This window comes from Simochromis diagramma, unplaced genomic scaffold (genome assembly GCF_900408965.1).
Source record: "Simochromis diagramma unplaced genomic scaffold, fSimDia1.1 OVJJ01000355.1, whole genome shotgun sequence".
Classification (NCBI taxonomy): Eukaryota; Metazoa; Chordata; class Actinopteri; order Cichliformes; family Cichlidae; genus Simochromis; species Simochromis diagramma.
In genome coordinates, this window is record NW_024387174.1 from 1,351,756 (window position 1) to 1,377,044 (window position 25,289).

At 41.1% G+C, this 25,289-nt stretch overlaps 1 protein-coding gene across 1 annotated transcript in view; it reads right to left on the reverse strand.

Moving 5' to 3' along the window:
- The window catches only part of myo10 (myosin X), a 125,148-nt gene that overhangs the window by 70,242 nt on the left and 29,617 nt on the right, over positions 1-25,289 (reverse strand). Inside the window, exons 2-3 of the mRNA XM_040049305.1 lie at positions 16,514-16,612; positions 2,683-2,841 (exon numbers count right to left, since the gene is read on the reverse strand). Of these exons, the coding sequence (XP_039905239.1) occupies positions 2,683-2,841; positions 16,514-16,612 (258 nt within the window). The remainder of the gene's footprint in view (positions 1-2,682; positions 2,842-16,513; positions 16,613-25,289) is intronic.

A 25,289-nucleotide genomic window follows, 5' to 3' on the forward strand; every position in this document is an offset into this window, starting at 1 on the left:
GCCAAACAAGGACCACCATTACGTGGCGTCCAGTTTCTAACAAACGTCTGATTGAAAGGGACTCAAAATCCTTCGCCTTGTTTGGTTTGGTGCTTTTCATCGCCTGGTCAATAGCGCAAACATGGAAACACCAGAAACAAGCACAACAATACTTTAAACCTCTCAAAAACAGAGTGGAACAGTAAAAGTTTATGCAAATAACCACACTAACCACAGGACAAATAACAAGGCTAAATTCATCTGAAACTCTTTGGTCACAGTGCAGTAATGTTTAAGAATTCAACCACCTGCATAAATACTCTGCAAAGGAGTCACAAGGCCGCCATTTCTGAGAGAATAAAACGATCCAAGAAAAATAGTTAACTTAGTGTTTGGACTGTTTAACAGGGTTAAAACTGTCCAACTGTGTAACCCCAGCCCTGCATTTTAAAATGAACTCCCTTAAATTGAATGCAAAAAAAAAAAAAACCAGCAGGCAGCAACTTTTGAGGTAAGGGTTCAGATTAAGAATGTTAAGGCTGATGTGATGCACTATGTTATATAGACAGAGACACAAATCCTTTCCTAAGAAAAAGGGGAAAAATACAACTTGAAGCTGTGAAAAACCATTTCGAAGTGCCAAAGACCTTAGCCAGGTCTGAAGACTTCTCTTCTAACAAGATAGTAACTCACAGTGTAAATCTTTAAAGAACAAAAAGCAGCGATTTCTTGTACAAACCAGCCAAAGCCCAAAAAGAAAAAAGAAAGAAAATCCTCCCCTAAGCTTGCACTGCATTTGGGCAGCGGTTAGGGTGCGGCTTAGGTGCCAGCACGGATGAGCCAATGTCTGAGGGAATGTGAGACAGCTTTTTTAAGGGCACTGGTGTGTGTCTGTGCTGGGAAATGGGACATGTGTGCTCTTACACAGAGAACAATGGCAGGTGTTCATGTGGTTTTACAAAGCATTTTAAAAAGTAAAAACAGACCCTTTTAAGTAGCTAACAGCAATTTGTTTATGGTTACATTTATGCAGCTATTTTAAATTCTTTTAACATTTTATAATTAGGCCATTCTTTAACACTGTCATGCATGAATTATGACAACCTCAATCAGGATTTTTGGCTTAAGTATTTTTATTCATCTTTTCATGCCTAAAGACGAATAAAAATACTTAATGAAGGGGTTAAATAACAATAATTACAATGACACACATCATACATCTATAGTAACATGAAACAGCCAGTGGGTGGCAGGGTATGGAGGGACACATCGGTGTCCAAAGTAGTGGTTTATGTGCAAGTGTACCATCAACACTGACACAAATACAAGAAAACAGCCTTTGACTAGCTGTCCACTGCAGTGGCCACTATGTGTGAAAGGGTTAAAATAATGAGCACTGCCACTACTATGATTTATTATTCTTGAAATGCTTTTTCATATATATGTTTTAAGGAAGTGACTAAAACCAGAAGCTGACTTTAGTGAATTTGAGCAAATCCACCTACAGCTGACATAGAAAGAAGAAAATCAGAATCAACCCCAAAATTCTATTTATACTATACTATATTAGGTTTTTAAGCCATAAAAGTGTTTGCAAAAAGTCTATGTATAATCCATCAAAAACATCAGTTTAATCTATGTTGTATTTACAGTGAACATTAGGAACTAAATCAAGAAGCTGTCCTGCAGGTTTGTGTTTTGGGAAACCCCTCATCGATACCCTGCTAGGTCTCTACATGTGTTCCTTGGAAGTTAAATAACCAAACCTTTGAATCAGCTTCACACTGTGTAAACCTGAAAACTGAGTCCCGTTTGTAATAAATCTGAGCCGGAAAGCCAAACTTTTTCTGACAGGATATCTCAGAGGAGCCAAAGATCCATGTAGGGATATGCTTTGATTGCACTGTCAATTAATCTTACAGTCATGTACAGACCAGTAAGAAGCTCCAGAAAGACACAATAGCTCTCTCACGTCCCCATTTCCTGGCACTGATTTAAAGCAGAGGAAAGCTCTCTGACCCAACCATCTCTTTCACCTGCTCGTTTCTAGATGGTTATCCCTGCTGTTGTGCAATGTTTGAGCAACTCAAGATATTCATGGGAGAATGCTGCAGAGCTGATGGATGAAGGTAATGTACCTTGACAAACCAAGCTGTCAACGCAAGCACTGATAGCGCTGATAGACTTGAGATTGGTTCGGGTTTTTGATGCTAGTGGTTCAGATTTTGTTTTTTGTAACCTGCCTCATATTACTTCTGCCGAGTTATCCCAGGGACTGAAACTGCAAATTCAGCAATATTTAGCAAGTAAACCACATGTTGATGAACTGTTGAAGCTCAGTCAGGACCACCATACTCAAAAGAAGATTATTATTTCCATCTGTGGTCATTTTTATTGGATGGAATAGCTGTGTGCTTAAAACCTCCCTGTCCTTTAGCATGCTGATGTGGATGTGGAGAGAACTCCTTCGCACTCTTGGAATCCCAGAAGCAGCCAGACCCCCTGCACAGATTATGCTAGGTGAGACTAATTAACTAAGACTTGCATTGAAGGGCATTAGTGGAACCGTCAGCTGTTGTGCAGATCAGCTGGGCTTCAATTCATGGTCAGTCTTCATATTAATATGTAGGATTTTCACCAGGGACAAAAAAAAAAATCAATCACCGTGTTGTTCTCATCAAGTATTGCTTGGAGGAAACTTACATAGATGTACTTCTGTTTATAGCGCAGGTACAGGTTGTGCATGATGGCGCCCTCGTGAAGGTCCTCAAGGCTCGCCATGTCCTCCACCCCTCTGATGCTGCTACGGTGCATGGGTTGCACTTTCTGCCTGGTGAGCGTATTCTGCTTGTAGGTGTACACCTGAGTCAGAAAATGGAAAAAGTCCATATGTAAACTACGTAAATGATAATCACATGAATCCACATTGACATTCTAAAAGCAGAGGATCAAAGAACTACTGCAGGAAATCTTTGAAGTAGAATTAATAAAATCAACCCTCATCTTACTCAGACTTTATTTCCCCAACTTTAGGGGCGATATATCCCCTAAGAGGCAATCATGTTAAAAATCACAGGAAATCATTTATCCCTACAGCAGAGCAGTTTCCTGAGATGCTGTTTTATAGCAGAATTGGTCCATGTCAACTTCCACTTAAAGTCTGATCTGGTCACAGGTCATTTAGTCTCTGGTTTAAGGCCAGATGTGGACATCAGGCTGCCAGTTTTCTACCACAAGTTTTACAAGTGTATTTTTAGATTTGAATTTCATTCGGTTTGGCTCTTTTATGAGAGAATGAGCCAGACAAGAACAGATAAAGGCAAGACCACCAGACCACAACAGTTTCTGAGAAATGTTAAAAAGCTCAGACTTCTGAAAACCCAGATGTATCGAACAAAGCCGACGGCATTTCCCCCTTTTTCTTTGAAACTCAACATAATTAAAGTTCTAGAATTAAATTGCATTCACGTGCGCTTATCAGGGATAAACTAGAATGAGAAAAAGCATGAAATTCCAAGAACACATAGCAAACATTGTTGTGGTGCATAGTTTCATGTCTCAGTCATGATGAAGCGTAACAGAAAACAGCTGAGAAAAATGACTGAACCATGACAGGAAATATGTGTCCAGCTTAACACAACTTCTTTTTCTACAAATTGCAGATATTTTGGATGTCAAAAGTAAACCATAATAACTGTATGCTTTTACAATGAATAGTATTCTGTCTGACAACTTTGATCTTATGTTACTCAAAGGATGGGATGCAAAGTTCGGTGGTTACAGACAGACACAATATATTTGATGTGGAATTTACACATGTTAAAGGTTAAAGGTGTCAAAAACCCACTGATTATGAATTCTACTGAAGACAGGACACGATGCATGCAAGATACAACTTCAGAAAGCGGTAGAGAAGTAGGAATACCAGAGGCACAGACTATGAGAGAGACACAGCACACTGAAAATCTATGAGTGAATTCCACAAGAGCTAAGATGATGGTAGAAATCTACCTCCCAGGGGAAAAAGCAGTTTACATTTTATTTAGGGACAAAGCTGCATGCCATTTATCAGAACTGACTGCTGATTCAGTGCATGCAGTCTCTATGCTCCATTGAAAGGTCAATATAGATAATGTTTAAAAATACCTCCTTTAAAAATGTTTTTTTAAATGCCTTGAGACATTTTGAGATGGCTGTCAAGGCGAGAATCTCTTGAAGGGTTTAAGAAATGTCACAGTGGTCAGATATCCCTGCTTCTTTTGAAAACAGGTGCTTTTATTTTGCATAAAGAGAAAGTGCACAAGAATACTGAACAAGATGGATCTTTAGTTTTTTTGTGAATCAAAAGAAAAACTACAAAGAAACAAATGAAAACCTTAGATTTGTTTTAGACCTCCAGCTGAAAATGCACCTCCATTAAGCTGCTATTATTTTGCAGGTGGCAGCATTTAACTGGAAGGTTTCATGTAAGTATTGTAATTCCTCACAGCTTATAATTCAAGGCTTGTTGTGATAAACCTGACCCTGAGCCTGTAGACTACATGAAATCTGGAGCTGGACAAGGGCAGCCATCAGTAGATGTCTTCTTATCATGTGTCTGAGGACAAGGCCGAACAGCTTCTCGAGACTAAACTCTCGTCCTGCAACGTCTCGTCAAAACTAGTGATAGCTGTTAAATACCCCACTGCATTTTCAAACCATTGTGAAACTCAGTCTGTCATTTAATTACCAAAGTTTTCTAAACTTGTATTACTTCCACCTTATGTTCAGTCTTCTGTGTGTTTCATAAAACTATTACTGAGATAAAAGCCAACTTTCTATCTTGCTTGTGATTCAGTTTGGAGGGCAAATTAAGTTCACTCTTTGCATAAATGTACAAATTGTTGGTTTCCATCATCAGACAGCCTTAAAAGCCTGATCAAACACTACATTTAACTCTGAAGAACTCAAGCTAATCAAATCCTTAAAGGATTGGTGTGTAGATCAATCCACCATTAATCCATTTATTTCATTATTATTATTATTATTTGGTTGAACTAACTGTCCAAAATCCAAACAGACTCAGTTTGTTGAGATCTGATGCATGTTTACACTGTAGTTAAGGACATCAGGCCTCAACCACCACAAAGGCTTCTCGTGGAGATTTGTTGTTCAGAATGTGAATTTATGCATGCAAATAAGCCGGAGACACACCTGTCTGTTATAGCGAAGAGAGACGAAGACTAAGCGGACATTTGAGCGCTGAAACACGTAACGTGTGATGTCATGACTTCTGCTTGTTGGAAAGCCACAATTTCTCATCCGTGTTCTTTGGTAAAGTATCTTTCCTTAAAATTGATTTGGCCTTCATGGTCAGACCACAAACTTGAGTCTGAACATCATGCAGAAGTCACAACTTTGATAGTAGTATCACAAAGAAAGGACATTTCATCCAACCCATTGGCTCCAAAGCGGTCCATGCCTGTAGGACTAATCCGTTAAAAGATTCTCCTATTAACCATATACTATTTTTGACCATTTCTGTATTAAAATTCTATATTTATTAACTTTTTTCACCTCCAATTAGTCTTCTGGAATTATTTGTAATAAAAATTAAAATCCAAATAGAAAAGTAAACGCAGAAGGAACAAATCTAGAGTTTCAACCATGCAACAGGCTCAAATCTCTTCAGCATTTCGACAAAGAGGCCATTCTTCTAAGCAGCTTTCTACAGTCGGTCAGTAGTGCCAACTGTTTAAGGCCACACGATGGTCCAGTTGTGAAAAGCAAGAGACAGAGAGGTTAATTTAGGGCAGACCTCCAATTATCACTGCTCTGCAGGGAGTTGCAGCCTGCAGGATCACCAAGGGAGATGTGCTCAAAATAAAGACCCATCACTGCAGGGAGGTCTGGGCATCTTTCAGAAGACAACTATCAGATTCTGAAGTAGAAAACTGTCCTCCCTGCTGGACTCTGTTGGTAATCGCTTTTATTTAACTGCTATAAATTCATCAGTGAGGTATTACTCCATCTGACTTTAAGTCTAGTTGGCTTTGGGATGGAAAATGCAGAGCAGCCAAACCCTCTGCTGTCTCAGCCTTTTCTCCAAACAACCAAACCACAAAGTATTTTCAGTAACACGCATGAACGGGGCATTTCCCAGATATTTCAGTAACCTTTAGCAATGACACACGAGGTGAAATAATGCAGCATTTCAGTTATTGCAGAACTTCGGGATACAGAGCATTACAGCACATTTTATCATCCTCTCTTCCAACAACGGCCTCTACTGGAAACAAAGTGCTGAACATAATGAGACATTTAGCAGTAAAAGCTCAAGATATTACTGACCAATATACGAGCTAAAAAAAAAAAAAAAAAAAGAGTGAATACTGGACTTCAACACATTTCACACAAGAACAAGCCGGCACATTAAAGACCAGCTAATGTAAAAATGTTTCCATTCTCACATGTGGTTCTGCTGGTTAAATCAACAAGAACTTTAAGGCTACAACAAAACTTGCAGTACAAAGAAGAACTTTTATTTCACAAGCTCAAAAATGTTGGTCAAGCATTAAAACTGTTTACACTACAGGTGTAGCTGGTGCTTTACCTGCTTCAGACCTTATCATCTTCACCGTACACTTTGGAATTACATGAAGCCCAAAGCCTAAAAATCCTAAAAACATTCAGGGAGCGCTGACTTCATGTGAAAACGGCTTTAGAGACGAGCTAGAGTTTGCATATTCACCACATTAAAACAAACACCACTCCAAAGGTCTTTCTGGGAAATGGTAAAGCCGTAGCTTATAGGATGCCAAAAGAGGAAAAAGTTGGCTTGTGGTTTCAATAGGCTGGAAAAAACATAAATAATGAAGTGAATATTCCATCATTTTAAAATTTGAAAAACAACGTAACAGAAAATTACAGAAAGACGTTACAAAGATGCCGTGTACTTTAAATTCTTTCTTTTGTCCACATAAACTATTGTTACCAAGAATAAAAATGAGACCCTTATGAACCAGCCATCTCAGCGTATCCACACACAAACTCAAACAGCAGAGGGGCCCTGAAGCCATTCGGTGACCCGCTGAGGCCGAGGGACTCTTCCAGAAGAAAACAAGTCTCTGTCTGAGAAGTCGATCACATCTGACCCCACACCCCCACGCACACATTAACACCAAAACTGCCCTTCAGCATCCTGCCAGGCTTCATTTCTCACATTCCTCTCTCGGTGACGCTTCAGGGGATTCAGTTCATCTCTCAAATGTGTTTTTCCTTTAGATGGATGAAACGTGATCGAGTCCAAGAGCCGTTCAAAACCTGCCGGCATGTTCAGACGGGTTCATTACTCCAGGTCAGAACACCACATAAGTCAAAATACTTTGACTTCTGGTAACGAAAGCTAAACTGAAAGAGGTTTACACTTCTGTAGTCACCTCACTTGAATTTCCATGACTTCTATTTTACTAACTTCGACATGTCTCTGACATCCCCCCATACATTCCTGTAGCACCTGTTTTCAAACTACAGTGGGGCAAAAAAGTATTTAGTCAGCCACCGATTGTGCAAGTTCCCCCACTTAAAATGATGACAGAGGTCAGTAATTTGCACCAGAGGTACACTTCAACTGTGAGAGACAGAATGTGAAAAAAAAAAAATCCATGAATCCACATGGTAGGATTTGTAAAGAATTTATTCGTAAATCAGGGTGGAAAATAAGTATTTGGTCAATAACAAAAATACAACTCAATACTTTGTAACATAACCTTTGTTGGCAATAACAGAGGTCAAACTGTTTACTATAGGTCTTTACCAGGTTTGCACACACAGTAGCTGGTATTTTGGCCCATTCCTCCATGCAGATCTTCTCGAGAGCAGTGATGTTTTGGGGCTGTCGCCGAGCAACACGGACTTTCAACTCCTGCCACAGATTTTCTATGGGGTTGAGGTCTGGAGACTGGCTAGGCCACTCCAGGACTTTCAAATGCTTCTTACGGAGCCACTCCTTTGTTGCCCGGGCGGTGTGTTTTGGATCATTGTCATGTTGGAAGACCCAGCCTCGTTTCATCTTCAAAGTTCTCACTGATGGAAGGAGGTTTTGGCTCAAAATCTCACGATACATGGCCCCATTCATTCTGTCCTTAACACGGATCAGTCGTCCTGTCCCCTTGGCAGAAAAACAGCCCCATAGCATGATGTTTCCACCCCCATGCTTCACAGTAGGTATGGTGTTCTTGGGATGCCAACTCAGTATTCTTCTTCCTCCAAACACGACGAGTTGAGTTTATACCAAAAAGTTCTACTTTGGTTTCATCTGACCACATGACATTCTCCCAATCCTCTGCTGTATCATCCATGTGCTCTCTGGCAAACTTCAGACGGGCCTGGACATGCACTGGCTTCAGCAGCGGAACACGTCTGGCACTGCGGGATTTGATTCCCTGCCGTTGTAGTGTGTTACTGATGGTGACCTTTGTTACTTTGGTCCCAGCTCTCTGCAGGTCATTCACCAGGTCCCCCCGTGTGGTTCTGGGATCTTTGCTCACCGTTCTCATGATCATTTTGACCCCACGGGATGAGATCTTGCGTGGAGCCCCAGATCGAGGGAGATTATCAGTGGTCTTGTATGTCTTCCATTTTCTGATGATTGCTCCCACAGTTGATTTTTTCACACCAAGCTGCTTGCCTATTGTAGATTCACTCTTCCCAGTCTGGTGCAGGTCTACAATACTTTTCCTGGTGTCCTTCGAAAGCTCTTTGGTCTTGGCCATGGCGGAGTTTGGAGTCTGACTGTTTGAGGCTGTGGACAGGTGTCTTTTATACAGATGATGAGTTCAAACAGGTGCCATTCATACAGGTAACGAGTGGGGGACAGAAAAGCTTCTTACAGAAGACGTTACAGGTCTGTGAGAGCCAGAGATTTTCCTTGTTTGAGGTGACCAAATACTTATTTTCCACCCTGATTTACGAATAAATTCTTTACAAATCCTACCATGTGAATTCATGGATTTTTTTTTTCCCACATTCTGTCTCTCACAGTTGAAGTGTACCTCTGGTGCAAATTACTGACCTCTGTCATCATTTTAAGTGGGGAAACTTGCACAATCGGTGGCTGACTAAATACTTTTTTGCCCCACTGTATATATGAAACCCTCAGCTATAGCTCTCCTGTCTTTAAGTTTCTCAGTCATTCATCTGTTGGTGTCGTCTTGAAGTCTGTCAGGTTTGTTCAAGATGATCTTTACAAAATGTCAACACTAATCATAATAAGTTCAGCACTAATGTTGGGCTATAAATGTATGAAGCATCCTTAGTGTGTTTTGCATGATGTTAAATTTCCCCAAAAACCTGAGTAATTTAATTTAGCCACTTCTTAGCAAAACGTTTTTCTGTGACAAACAGCAGCTTCAGAATTCATGTCTAAAGGTCTGCGTTAAACAAACTTTATTTCAGGCCTCCAACAAAAACTAATTCAAACTGACTTCAACATGAGAGAACAGTAAAGGTACAAATTATGAACTCATTTCCAAGTTTTAAGAATCATTCCCGGGGCAGAAAGGTTTAGGTTGAGCCTCGTCATTCTGCAACTTTCCAAGAGATCATAACTCGTGTGAATGGTGAGTTTGTCAGATCACAATCACAGTCGTAAGATCAGGATTTTAGGAGTGCAGAGCTCTACTCTCTATGGGTCATAACGGGATGTGGCTGTTTCCCTTCGTTTTTGTTGTCTGACAGCAAACATCTGAGAAAGCAAGAGCTTCTTTACTCGGCCACATTAAAATGCTGACTGCCTCAGATGAGGGAGTTGCTCAAGGATGTTGACTAAACTAGCTCAACACTCGGTATACGTCAGTTTGGCATGGGCTTTGGGCTTTTTAACTTTTATGTGTACAATAAAAGGCATCGCTATCCCAAAGTAAAGGAATTGGGAAACCCCAGAAAGAAAGATGCGTATATGAATGCCATTTCAAACTATTTGCTTTTCCCTATGAGGCAAACTGTTGTACGGTGAACAGACTTGTTAGACTAGTCCAATGTAAACACTGTTTATAGCCAGCAGTCAAACATGCGAGCCCTGAACCTTAAGGGCAGGTATTTACTATTTACACACCTTTATCTGTCAGGTAACAACTTCACCTTCACCTTTTCACTTTGTACTCATTTCAACTAAGATGTTACACAATGAAGTTAGAAAAAATCCACCTTTTAACACCCCAAAAACCTTGAGCATATATATGGCTCTAAATACCATCTCTTTCCTTATTTTCCTTTTAGAGGTTCAGTCCTGGACGGAAAATGGCAACCTCTTATGTTATGAACAGTATTCTATGGTTGTAGCACTAGGAGAGCACAGATTGTTCATCCACAATGACCCAATTAGATTTCTAATTGGTTCAGTTGTCTTCGTGGAGGTCCACGCCTTGAAAACAAAGCCACGGGGGCCCGAGCGCTAAGCCTATAGCGACAGATGCTAACAGGAGTAAATCTCAGTGAAACAAAGCCATTACACAGCATCACTGCACGCGAGGAGGATGCAGGGGTGGGGTCACTGCTGTACTCCTGGATCAACAGGCTCTATTCCTGGATCAAACCGGATAAACTCTGTTGTTTTTGCTTAGATGGATCCGGAAAGTGAATTCACTTTACGTTCAGGCAATTAGAGAGGAACTTAAAATTAGCAGCGAAGGATTTTCCCCTCGACTGGTCCATCACCCATCATGGTGATACTTATTCCATGGCCTGTTCTCTAAGAGAAGTGCAGATTTCGTCAGATTATCAGCTAGTAGCTCGCTCTGAAAGTCTCAAATGACCCCAATTATTATTATTATTTTTTAAATTTACTACTTTTTTTACTTGAAATATTGCCAGTATCTTTTCATAAAGCAAAACAAGGGGCTTCTGAATCATTTTATGCCGGCTATATGTTTATAATATAGCCTTTAGTACTTACTTTTTCTCTATTTTTTGCTTATGTGAAATTTTCCTACTTTTTTCTATCAGTTTGGCGAGCCACATGGCTGTAATTACCACGATGAAAGGATATGAGTCAAAGGTGTAATTCCCAGACTAAAAACAATTTAAAAGCCTTTATCTGCTTCTTATCTTTAGCTTCAGTTTATAAAAAAGGGAAATTCCACTGTGGTGTTTATAGTTGTTTGATACTACTGCATGTAGTCTCCATGGGGAGTCTGACAAATCCTCTCAGGTGATTTTGCTTCTTGGATGTTTAAGCTACAAATTTTTAAATCAGGGGGAGTGGAGACGTGCCCGCCAAATGTCTGAGATAACAGCTAGCCCAGAGCTAGTTCAGCTCGTTCTATGCTGCTAGTATTTATATTGTTTTTGCACCCACACCTATTAGAACAGGTGTGGGTTAACAAAAGCCTTAATGAAACAGCATTAGGACCTAAAATGTCTGAACATCAGACTGAGTCTGTGTGTTAACAGACACCAAAAGGCTGCAGGCGGCTAATTACTTCAGTAACATTTAATAATCACTCTGACTTTTCGTGCCAGTAATCAGTTTGTCAGGAGAGGGGAAATGAAACTCTTCATTATGTGTTGTTAGGAGGGAAAACTGAGCCCCCCGGCCCCTCGCTGTCCCTCGCTCTGTCAGCGAGTTGAACAGGTAACCATCCACTCTCCTCCAGCTTCACTCCCCCACCTTTCATCATCATCAAAAGCAGCAGCTGCTCTTTGAATCACCATTCATCTCCTCCTGTATTGTCCTGCAGTCAGTGAAGGAGGAGGAGACTGTCTGCACCGTCAAAAACACTGAAACCCGAGCAAGACGAGAGGAACTCTGCAACCTCTGACAGAGAGGTGTCCACACACACACACACACTAACATTTAACAGCACTTTAACCACTGAAGGCCACTCAAAGCTTCAATATGAGGAATGAACTGGGCTCATTATTCTCTCTGGGTAGAAGGAATAAAAGTTTGAATTTTATCCCGAGTCTGGTGTCACCAAATTTATCCTCAGGATTAAGAGCTCAGCAGATTTAATGGCTTTAGCAGGTAGATTACACTCAGGCTGAACACACTAATTCCAATTAGTTCAATAGTTTGTTGTTTGTCACTAAGTGTAAGTGACACCGAAGTAACAGAAAAAGGACACATTTAGCAGCAGGGTGCTTAAACGCTGACAGAAAATTAAACACAGTATGTTGTCTTTGCATTACTTCAAAAAAAAGGAGAAAGAAACATGCAAAGATTGTTGTTTGACCATGTGTAGTAGGAATAAATGACACGTGTACACATGTGCACAGTGCTGTAAGCAACAGGTTGGGCTAATTTTATATTTGGCTAATTTTGGGAAATAATAATAATAATTACATACAACTCCACTCCAATAACACACTTTTATTCTTTAAGCCTTAAAAACCATCAGAAAGCGTGCAGCGTTGTACTTGTACTAGTGAAGCACTTCAGTAACTTACGAGCCCACAGCGTTCACTCTGTAGCCACTGTGATGTTAACAGTGTTGCAGTAACGCGTTTCTCTGACTCGTCAGCTTTGGATTTCCTCTCAAGGAGCAGCATTTGCACTGAAGCTGAACAGGTGACCTTCATCTCCAGTTACACACAACAGACAACTGGCAGACACACACGAACACACACCTTCATATTTAAATCTATGAATTAGAATGAGTTCACACAAATGCACAAAAGGACAATGGACATGCATGCAAACACACTTGTTTGTATCACGACTTCAGCACTCGCTTAATGATACAAAGGAGCTGCTGTATGATGTCTTGCTCAAGGGCACACACTGCAGTCACATACTGTTTTAAGGCACTTTTTTTAAGTTACAGGAGAGCCGACAGAACAGAAGGCCACTCCTGATGCTAGTCACACTAGTTTGTGGTGTGTAGTAAGCGATTATAAATAACTATTACTAGTATTGTTGAGGCTCTTGAGCAGAGTGTAGTGCCTTTATGTTCTTAACTCTGAGCTTATCAAAAAGAAACCGTTCAACACACGATCCTCAATAAGATTATCACAGCTGTTTACAGCAACTGAAGGAGCTGAGAGAAAAATAAACTATATGAGAGAGAGGAGATATAAGACGAGTAATATGAAAAGCAGAAATAAAAGGAAATCAAAAAGATGAATAACAAGAAAATATAGAAAAAAGACAAGGATGGAAGAGAGAAAAATAAGAAACAGGTGGGAACCCAAAGAATAATGAAGAGATCGAAGGAAAAATAAGGATTAAAGGGTCATTTAACATTTAAAAAAAAAAAAAAAAAAAAAAACGAATCCCAAAAATAAATGAGAGAAAATAAAACCCAAACAAGTTAAATTATCAAATGATTAGAGAATTAAAATAAAACAATTTAAAAAAGATTTAATTTTAAAAAATAAAGAAAAGTTAAATGGACAACAGAGATGGATGTATTGAAAAAAAAAAATAAGAGAAAGACACAAGAGAAGAAACAGGTACAGGAAGTGAAGGTACAGGTAAGATGAGTAATACGAGGAAAACTTTATTAACAAAGACAACTTTATCACCACAAAGTATAATTTGTTTGAACTGTGAGGCTCCAAAGCAGCGAGTCAGGTAGCATGCTACGGGCTGAATGTTTATTACTTGGAATAATGAAAAATGGCTGGTAAGAGGGAAGAAAAGATTTCGAGTTACTTGGATATAAAACCATTACAACTCATCCTGAGGGGAGCATGAATGGTGGCACTACAAAAAACAAATAACAAACCAAAGTGTCTCCTATATCTGTAGGATCTGTCTGATCCACGGATAGCTTTGTTAAGGTTTCATGCTAATTTATCATGTAGATGTGGAAAAGCAGAGATTTTTCACTCAGTAAGAGAAAACTTTGACCTGCTGGAAACACATTACAAGTTTTAAGAACGCCAAGTTCACGTGGACTCCTGAGGCGACAGATGTAAAGAGAGACGGACCCCTCCATCCTCTAGTTGACATTTCTTACTGTGGTGAGGAGAGTCATTAGCTTCAGTGGACGGCAGGTCTAACAGACTCTCTGAACGAGCAGAGGCCAGGAGATAAGAATGCCTTAATCTGCCAGTAAATCTTCAGGACAATACTTCAGCTCAACATGACCCTAAATCCCTCAGCACTCACATTTAGCGGCTGTCCTCTGGTAGTGACCCTCTGCTGCTCACTGGCTACACAGGAAGTCTTTGTTAAAGCTGTCAGCACAGGAGGGTAGTGCAGAGTAAATCCACCCAAACAGCTTGCACAGGTTATTGTTTGTTGGCCTGATTTTAAAGGCTTTGGTTGAACAGGAGAATAGGTGGCAGTGGAACTCACTGAAGCACAAACATGTGGAAGACTGCAGATATTAAACATCCTGGACTCCTAAAAAGGTTCCTCTATAATGACTCTGTGACCCACGGTTTGGCTTGTTAGGGTTTAGTTTAGACAAGCCCACCTTTTTTTCTTTTTCTTAAGCATTTTTTTTCCTCCAGATTCAGTTTTTTTTTTGCAGTTTCACTTCCCCACACTTGCGTGAGTTCAGTGAAATGACAAATCATTTAGTTCTTCTCCTGCTGCTGGTTCTGGTTAGAACTACTAGTGTAGAAAGACTGTAAGCAGTTTCAGTTTAAGCGTGCCCGAGGGACGAGAACCTTCTTGAAAAAAAGCTGACATACCTGAACTACCTGGTCAACGATTCAGCTAACAGAAGACAGAAAGTTCACGTCAAGTTAGTTATCACTGACGCAATGTCAATTATCCGAACCACCACAACTGGCTATGATCAAGCTCCTCACCTTATCTCTTTATCACTGTTGATATTGCACCAGTCCACCTATCAGTCTCCCACTTGGCTCTTCCCTCACGCATGAACAAGATACCATGCCATGCCATGCCACGGCCCCACACAATCTGGAGGGGCTTAAAGGTGGAGAAAAGCCGACCCCAAATAAGCTACATGGGTCTGAGCTCCTGTAGGCCAACTTCCTGCAGGATGGGCTGTTGGTGTCTGGTGCAATGTGGATTGGGTAATGATCAGTTGCCAAATTTGGCATTAGGGAAATGGAGTAAAGTCTAAGTGTTCCAAATAGTGGCGTGACCGATGTCTCCACACCAACATGTGGACATCAGCCATAAGAAGTTGTCTCAGTTTGCAAGCTGTAGTTCAGTTACTCAAACAATCATACAATTAAATTCATTCATCTGCCAACGCAACATCCTAAAACACAGGTGTCGAACTCCAGGCCTCGAGGGCCGGTGCCCTGCAGGTTTTAGATGTGTCCTTGATCCAACACAGCTGATTCAAATGGCTAAATTACCTCCTCAACATGTCTTGAACTTCTCCAGATGCCTGCTAATGAACTAACCGTTTGATTCAGGTGTGTTGACCCAGGGTGAGATCTAAAACCTGCAGGACACCGGCCCTCGAGGCCTGGAGTTCGACACCCCTGTCCTAAAAGGTACCTTCACATTAACAAATGTATCCCATCCCAACTAATACTACAAACAATGAAAATAATATTAGGGTCTACATTTTGTTTCGATCTGCCTATATAAAGAAACACAACAGAAAGTTGGTTAGACACCCAGCAATCCAGATGAGAACAGAGGTGTGACTATCTACAGGAAGCCAGCCAAATGCTGCTCTTACATGTGATCTGGTTTGTTGACACCACATGATGCTGGCACCTTTTGACTGTCTTTAAAGTGATTACTTTAATGTTTGGAGTCAATAGACCACCATTGTGTGTAGAAACCAACTTTTTGGGTACTCGTGACACTTCAGTCCAAATCTATGGAACAAAACAGCTCACAGAAGATGTTTTCAAATCTAACGTCAAAACCTCCTTGATTGATTGAGGCATGTTAATTCTTAATAATCAACCCAAAACAATGTAAACCCAGTTCCATCTGCCCTACATCCTCCATATCCACTGTTTTGAAAACATGTGGATCAAAGATGTTATGCAGAGCCATATGGAGTTTAGGGATTTTGAGCTTATCCCAAATTATGGGAAGATCTCTCTAAGCCTGGGTTTTCTTATCAGCAACAGAACAGGTGTGGGAAAGATGGGAATGCTTCTCGTCTGCTAAGCAAACAGGCATATAGACTTAATGTTTTGTCCCAGTAGGATGGAAGGACACTCAAAGAAATGTAACCCTCAGAATCCAAAATTTAACCTTGGACTATACCTGCTTTTTAAGGATGTGCTATTTTACTACATCCAAATTTAATGTTAAGTTTAAGCAAATTGGGCCAAAAAGGTCATTCTACCTGTTGTGTTCTGTGAGTTTTTGCTCCCTTGATGCACTTTACACCTCTTACTTCGTATTTTAAAAGTACTACATAGGTCATCTAACTCGTGTTTAAACACTGGATCTCCGGGCCAATCTTTGACATAACGTGTGACATACACCAATGCAAATCAGAGTAGCAGGGAACCACCACTGCTAAAGAAGGTGATATAAAGAGGTCCAGCTAAACTTATACATGTTCATTATGGAAGTAAGTCTGCTAAGAGAAGCTCATTATTTGGCACTAACAGTCAGTAGAGTTACTCGAGTGTTACCTGCTATAGTTGTTCTTACCTGGCCATAGTCAGTTGCAAAGACAACAACACCTCCAGAGCAAGAGGACACGGTGCTGGGAAGGAACTGCTCATCCTCCCGTAACCACACCCGGTCGCCCTGCAGAGGAAGAAGAAAAGTTTGCTGAAGACTCTGAATCAAAATATGACATTTATACATTTGTCTCTAAACAATTAATCAGTGATTTTCTGTCATCAATGATATTGCATGAATGGGACCATTATATACAACCTACTACATTTCTTTTTTTAAACTGATAATTTACAAAGCAAAGGGCATCTTAATTTGTTGTTGACCCTCAACAGATCCTAACCACACCTATGCTGTTACTGCATAACAGAATCATCTAAATAACTGAATTAAAACCCAAGAAACTGCTTCATGTAACCTAAAAACATTAGAACTCTCTCCTTTTAAATTATTTCGCTTTTAGGTTTCAGATCAATCCAATCTTGTGACTCTACACAACAATGCTAACTGAGTAATGGGATCCACTTCTGCGTCTGGTTTTTTTTGTACAGCACTCTAGAAATCTCAGGGAGACAGAGAAACGTAACTTTATGACAGTATTTAAATGGACTATTTCAGAGGTCGTGCTGTTGGTATATTTTGTCCTTTGCTAAAGACACAGGCTTTCATGTTGCCACGGCATGACCTTTCTCTGACCAAAAGCAGAGTCTCTGCTTTCATGAAAACACGGTAAGCTATGCAGTGTTTAGTTTCAGAGGTCTCCACCTGCCGTCACCCAGGAGGCCAGTAAAGCTGCATGTTTATTGATGCTTTTTAGCGAGGAGTTCCTGAGAGGACTTTAATACCTGCTGACCAGTCAAGTTTACTGCCACTGGTTTCTACAGTGTTTCTCCTTAGAGTTAACAGCTGGATATGAAATGACTAGAATTCCCCTATTCTTTTGTGTTTGTGGAAGATTAGCAGGGAATCTGTGGAATTTACAGAAGGAGGTCTGAGTCTTAACTGCATGTTCAGACGTTTGAAACTTTGTTTGAATCGTTCTTTTGGTTTTGGAAACCTTTAAAAATAATAGCTTCACATCAAGAAAAGCTTTAGTTCAGACAGTGCAGATCATTGATGGATTCGTTTGTTTGATAGGACAGTTTCAGACTAGAAACCGGCCTCCCTGAAATACGACTGAGCTACAGAATCGAGGGGCCCTTCGAGTGGATTCCCTCTTAATCGCATAGCCACATGTGCTGTTGTTCATTAGCGTGACAGGCTAATGCTAATGGCAAAAACAAGCTCTGCACTTCACTGAGAGGCCCCTCCTCTCTCAGAGCTAGACATACATGTGACCTTTGACCCATGGGCCCTCACTCAGACAGAGCTGCCCTGGTGCAGCAGAGAGGGGCACCTGGGTGGGAAAATGTTAGCAGATGAATGAATGACTGTGGAGTAAAACGTGCACACACAGAGTAAAGCTCAGGGTTGCAGTGTCAGCAGCAGATCAGAGGGGTGCTGCGTGTTGTTCTAAACCCCTGACCGCTCCTCTGTGCGGAGGGAAGCGGCACAGTTCAAACGGTCCTGGGATCTCCTGGTGAGATATAAATGTGGCAGTCAGAGGGACTCGAAAAGGAATTTCTCTTCTGATCCCAATTTGGTCATAAGAAGACTTACAGAGAAACTGCTCATCATTCTTTACTTTGTTTGGCAAATTATGAATGAAACCGTTGTTATATGAAGTCCTCAATTTCGTCTTTGTTTTAGTTGCTAGTTTTTGCATTCCTTGCTTCTTTGGTTTTGTCTGCCGTATTATTCAGACCTGCTTAAATGACCGAACAAAAAGGTAAGAGGGAGAAGAGGAAGGTCCCAAGAGTTTAAACCTTAAGTGTTTAAGATGCTTTTCTGCTTTTGCTGACCACCTGAATGTTCTCCTCCTGTTTAACCGTCTGAATGAACTTTTCCTCTCACGGTTGTGTTGAAAGAAGTCGTCTCCACATGAAGATAAAAATCCATTTTGATATCTTCATCAGAAGATCGTTTACAGGCCTCAGAATATCCCAGCTTACATGAGGACCAAGAGTGTACCGTTGTTCTCACATTATATTTAACCAGGCCTGTTACCAATGATCATGATGTATAAATCAGCCTCTCTCCCATCGCACCATGTATCTATATCCCCTTTCTGTTTTTTAAAATTATCATTTACCGGGTTGGGTTCGTGTTATGAATGAACACATTTTAACCCCAAACCATGACCCTCACGATTCCTGAACCTAAGTGAAAGCGAAATTAAGCGAGTGAAACAAAGGCAAAACACAAATGAGAGCTCTGAACAGAGGCTGGGCAGACAGCGGCGTCGGATTCTTTGGTGCTCCAGAAAAGAACCGAACAAAGGAAGGTGCTCCATTGTAACACGCACAAAGAGAAGGAGTGTGCTGTTTACCAGCCCGGGACATATGGACATTCCTGGTGTGCACCAGCACGGGAATCTGATGCTCGCACCAAGTTTGGATGTAGAAAGCAAAAGGAGGGTCTCCTTCCACCCACTGGCACACTTTTCAAGGCTCTTTTACCTCCAAAGACACCCCCCACCCCACCCCCAAATACACACATACATTCATTCTGTTTGTCCATCCTCTCTCTGCTGAGAGAAGAAAAAGAGGCATCCAGCACACATCTTATTATCCTTTCTCTCCCACCCCTCTTAATCTTCTCTGTATCTCCTCCTCCCTGAACTCTATCCCTACATGAACACACACACACACACACACACACACACACACACACACACACACACACACACACAGGTACTACCCTGTTTCTAAACAAGGGATCTGGGCCAAAAGACTCCGCTTCACCTCCTCTCCGTCATTCATCACCATTGATTGCCTGAACTTTGAACATCAAAGATCTCATTGGTACTTTCCAAAGGAATGAAGAAATTAAGGACCTAAAGTTGCATCTGTTAATGGATGAAAACCACAAAGAGTTAAAGGATAATAAAACGAGCAAATCACTCAAGAAGCACGTACCACGCTGCACAAAGCTTCAGTAACTGATATAAGGTGGGCTGGTTAAAGGGGAAATGGTCAAGAAGGTAATGTTTTTAAATCAGCAATACCACAAAAGTTAAGTGTATAATGCATATTTTTACTAGATTAGATCAAGTAGGCAGAGCAGAGGTTTCTCAGACGGCTGCACATAATTCCAACGTGCACGGAAGAGAGGAAAAGTGTTCAGGCCAAACGTGTAACAGACATTTGGTGATTACATGTAAAGTTTTCCAAACACATGACTCAATGCAAACAAACAAAAAATCATTTCACACACTGATGTGCAAGCCTCTCAGCTGAAATTATTCCACACCTGTAGAGTCTCCTTATACCGCCAATAATCACAAATAAATCACAAGCTTATCATCGCCAATTAAAGGACATCCAAAGCAGTAAAGCTCAACTTCAATGAGGAGAGAGAACAAAAGAGGAAACAGTCGAAAAAGATGTTACTGTTAAATGATTCTGCCCATCGGTCATACTTTAGAAACGAATAATTCTTCATTGCTAGGAACAAGTTTAAACACATCATTAACAGGTTAAAACGCCAGCATTATTTACAGTACATAGAACATTACTGCGTTTCATCTTGTGGCGTTCATCAGGGTCACAACTGAAGCCAAACACACTGGTCTAGCATTAAAGCTGGTCTGTATGCAACGAGTGATAAGAGTTCAGAGCTCTTTAAAACGAACTCGTGATTTGATAACAGAGCATCAGTAACTGATAAGAGTACAACATGTGTTCCTGGTCTGTTGCAGACTACATAAAGACATGTAGTGCATCAGTTTCTTCTAATTAACTTTTCCTCAGGATCCAACCAATGGTTCAGATACCACAAAACTAAATTATAAAGAAAGTTCTGTTGAAGCAGTCAGAGAATTTCAGCTCGTAAAAGCTTTCAAAACCACATCAACACAAAACCACCAGCCAAAATTAGGAAAAGTGAGACACCTGTACAAATCTGCAGTTACACTAATTTTCTATCACCACATTGACATGAAAGGAAGCGGGGCCTCGCCGAGCTAATGTCAACACATGAGCTGGGAAACGCTTGAGAGTCTCCACTGGGACTGGGAGCTGCGGATCAAAGCCCAGCTGTTACACCAGAAAGACCTCTGAGCCCCTCGGTCCAGCTAAACCTGAATAAACTCTCTCACACACTCAGAGGTGTCCAAGTATGACTGGTATGAACAGGCAGGATAATTACAGTGGGAAAGAAGCTGCTGAAGAATTATGTTGGATGGCCCCTTACACCAGAAAAGAGGTACAAGTGTTTGGATATAGTGAGAAAGAAATAGCTTTGAGTCATAATTGGTTTTCTGAGGGTAGACACATGTTATAAGAAGTGCTTTGTGCATGGTTTTGGTGTTTTTGCAGGCTGTCTTATCCTATCAGATTAAAAATAATATATATAATAGTGAGATTCAACCTTCTATTTTTAGTCATTTTTGATTCATTAGGTTTATCCATCCTCCAACGTATAATATCTTCTGTAAACATGTTGGACGCATGTCTCAGTTATCCAGGGAGATGCTCTTTTCTGGCTGTTATCTCAATCCTGACACCTCCTCCTGGCCAGAGCCAAAACACCAACACAAACCTCCCACCCTGAAAGCTCTGGGAGTAGAATTGAAGCAGTCATCCATCGCCTGCGTGTATTTTCCCTGCGTAACCTCGACATGTGTGGCTAATACTCTCCCAGCAAGGAGCTGAGGAGGGGGGGGCGAGGATATGTTCGGGGCTGGGAGCGTTCATACGCCATCGGTGTCGGGAATGAGCAGCTGCCTTGTTTGGGAGATTCCACTTCCTCTCCGACAACAAACTGAGTCTTGTGCTCGACCACAGCTACCCCCTCTATCAGCGCCGTCAATGCAAAAGCCTGTGAGGCTTTTTCTTTATCTTTTCGTGAGCATTAAAACTTTGGCTCAACACAACTGCTGGTATGTTCTCTGGAAGATGACCCGCTGCTGCTCCTGCAAACAAACGCCACTATTTTCTTCCATCTTCATTTATTCCTCTGACGTTCAACTGCTGTTAACAAATAGCTAGAATAAATGAAAAGCCTGCCTTTACACGTATGTATCTGCAAACGAGGAAGCAGCAGTCCAGTTGTTTTCTAGAAGAATCCGTGCAATGTGTTGCTGCTGCTGAACTTTGACCTCGTCTACACCAGTTGTTCTGAGACCAGGCACATCTCCAACAGCTGCAGTCCTCCATCAATGTTTGCAGTGAACCTATCCTACCACAGTATTCCTTCAGTCAACTCTGAAGCTCTAAAGAGAACTCACCCTTATGGTGGGTGTTAATGGCATCGTTGCCAGCGAGATGTCTGCACTGCTTCCCTGCATCAGTTACTTGTTGGCCGAGCCACTAGTGACAGTATACGGCTGACAGGCCGCTCAAACACCTGGTTATGGTCCATGTCAAATCTGCTCCCAGATTTCACACTTGTTTCCGATATATCTGAGGTGAAATCCGGGCAGAAACTGCCATAGCATAGCATCTGCACAAACAAGTACTTTAAACAGCTTTAGGAGTTTCCAGAGAGCTCAGTTATGTAAAGGAAGGTCCAATTGTTTTGATAACTGATCTTTTCAACCATCGTCCCCAACCTTTTGAAGTAATTTTGACCTGACAAATAACACGGCTTACTCTGTGTTACAGACACCCCAAAAGATTTGTGCTTAACTTTTGGAGAGGTGAAATTTCCTATTTTATTAGATGGCGTTCAGTTCATCCATACAGCTTATGAATGCTGATAACTGGGCGCTCTTTTGACTAAATATAGTGACCTTTGGCTCCGCTGTCTGTTTATTTTTCACTCTGGTTGATATTCACTGATCTAAGATAGAAGATTCGTGTGCAGTCTTCATATAACATTTAGCATCTGACATCTTTGTTTCTTTGTTAACTGAAGAAAAGTGTTCAGGGTCTATACTGAAATGAAGACTTTCATTTATTTACCTTTATTTTAGCAGGGAGAGACATTTAGATTAAATCTTTGTTATACAACAGAGACCTGGCAAAGCAGCAGCCGTACATCAGTGTTGATATATGATACTACCTCTAATCATCAGAATATGATACAGTCTGCCAAATGGTACTTTAATCTCGTCTCCAACCCTCAGTCGTCTCCACCTGCAGATCATCAGGTCCCCTCAGTCAGTCGAGTAGAGCGGATTATCTGCCCCTTGTTTATACAAGCCCCACATGCTCATCACACCATCCCCCTTAAACATCAGGCCGAGAAGAAACGAATGACGGGTAAAAGCAAAAAGAAAAGAAAACTGGTAATTTTTTAAAGTTCTGCACGACTGCGAATAGAAACAAAGCTGAACAACGGCTCAGAAGTGCTGCGTCATGCACCGCTTATCTGAAGTCTAGAAGGCTTATGAAGCCGTTTTTGATCTCAACTGTTTGAGCACATGATTCATGAGTACTTGAACCCTCAGAAGCAGGCATGCGGTTTCAAAACCTTACTAAATCTAAATTATTCTCTCTTCAGTGCTGAAAACATTATTCTGTGGCTTGAATTTGAATTTTCCACCACCTGATACTCACGCACAGCTATCACTCAAGAGTAAAGATAAACAGTGAGGCTGATCCTGCACCCCGTCTTACTCTGAGCGTGATAGCAGGAGATTACAACAGACGGAGGGCAGGCCCAGATGCTTATTATCACGTCGGCTTTGTGAGAGACATTGTGTGTCCAGCAGATAGTGATAATTTCCTGCAAAGTGTCGTAGACGGCAGCTCCAGACCTTTTGTTTTGCTTTGTCTTTGGTGTGAGCAACCTGCTGGATGGATTAATTATTAACTGTTAGTGGGAAATACTTTTTACGACTTAGCAACTGTCACACGCTCACGTGATTTTGAATTTGTCTTCAGTTTATCGAGACGTGACATTTAAACTGCTGCTGAGGAAAGCCTCTGAGTGTTTGTCAGCCGAGTTGTGAGCTTAACGTGAGACGGATAAATTGTCTGGAAGTTTCCCCTACTTGAGGTGACGGTGGCAGTTGGAGAGTAAATCATTTTTACCGCAGAGAGATAATCTATGATTTCCACAAAGGTGAAAGTGTTTGATTTTTAAGCCACTTCAGAATAAAGTTTATTTTTTTGCAAACCATGTGCTCCCTGTGCTTGCCTGTGATGACAGTGAGTTACAAACAATGGAAACAATGCACACCTATACACCGGTGTTTACTGTGAAACTGCTCTCTGGGGAATGCAGCCAGGAGGAAGTCCACAAATTGACCTTGAACCTTTGCCAGCATGCGGTGCAGACCAATCACCTCGCAAAGCGTTTGTGGAGAACCAACCAACACAAGCTCAGCGGAAGACGTTATTTAGATTTGAAAGACTGGACACACAGAGTGAGATCAGGGGATTGTGGGAACCGATTAGCCCGCTGTATTGACTTGCCTGGGAAAGCCTCACAATGTGTCACACACAGCAAAACAAACACACAAAGAGAATTACACATGATTAAACCCAAGCACACTGACAGAAATACACACACTCGTCAGCGTGAACTCATTTATCGGATGCACACATTTCACTCACAACTGTATACGCGCAGTAATATCAATAAACAAACACGTTGTAATGCAAAACACATCCTATAAACTTGCAAACGTGCATTAACTCACACATGCAAACAAGCAAATCATACAAACTGCAGATGCACAAGCACAACGACTGCATGCGCGCACACACTCTTGCTACTCTTACACCGACAAATCCAAACGCACACAGTTTTACGACCACGCAAACACAAGATCAGCTAAACATACTAAGAAGAATATGGACAACTGAACATGCATCCGGGAAAATTAGTCTGTCGGAGTCACGAAAAGCTTCACTGGTTAAAGAATTGTCACAAAAAAAACAGAGAAAACCGGGGGGGGGGGCTATTCCAGATGTCATATGGTATCCATGTGTTTGGACTGTGGGAGGATGCTGGAGGACGTGGAAAGAATCGTTGCAGACACAAACTACACACAAAAGAAACTCTACCATATCAAATATTAAACAAATACATACACATACTGTATGAGGCTGTAAACGTACATTTTTGCTGAAAAAGGATTCTATGGGGAATGAATCACTTCGCACTTAGTGGCCCAGTTTTCCAGCCATGGAGACTGCTACTTGATCCAAAAAGCATCATATTTCTGTCATCATCCCTGCAGCCTTCAGCACAGCTAAAAATAACAGTTACTTTACATATTGAGTATTTTAAAAGCTTCGGTTTGTTTTTCATTATGTTGATTGGAGACATGTGAAACCAATTTTCCTTTAACGAGCTTTGATGTTCTTCCATCTTTCTTAAAAAGCAGTCTAATCTCAGCCTATCGTTTAGGGAACGCTCTTATGTAACTCACTGAGGATGGAAGTTTACATTATCAAAGTCTGCTACAAAACTACTTGTTGTTTTTCCTTTTTTTTTCCCCCTTTAGCTTCAAGCAAAACTCAATTCACAAGAGTTATAGGAAGTACAGAGTTGCACGGGGAAAATGTAATTGTCTTCTTTGAAGCCGCTATATGGACCAAATCTTGGAAATGGTTCAGCACTGTAAGCGACGTCCCCACCGGTAGCTCGATCAGCGCTGAATACACTTCATCTGTCATAATAACTGCTGCCTTTACATGAGCTCCTTCTTATTGAATTTCCAGTGCTTAATGCACCTTACTTAGACGTTACTTAACCACCCGGCTCAGTGAGCAGTGCCACGTGTTACTGTGCCCTGAGCTGAGTGTGTCTG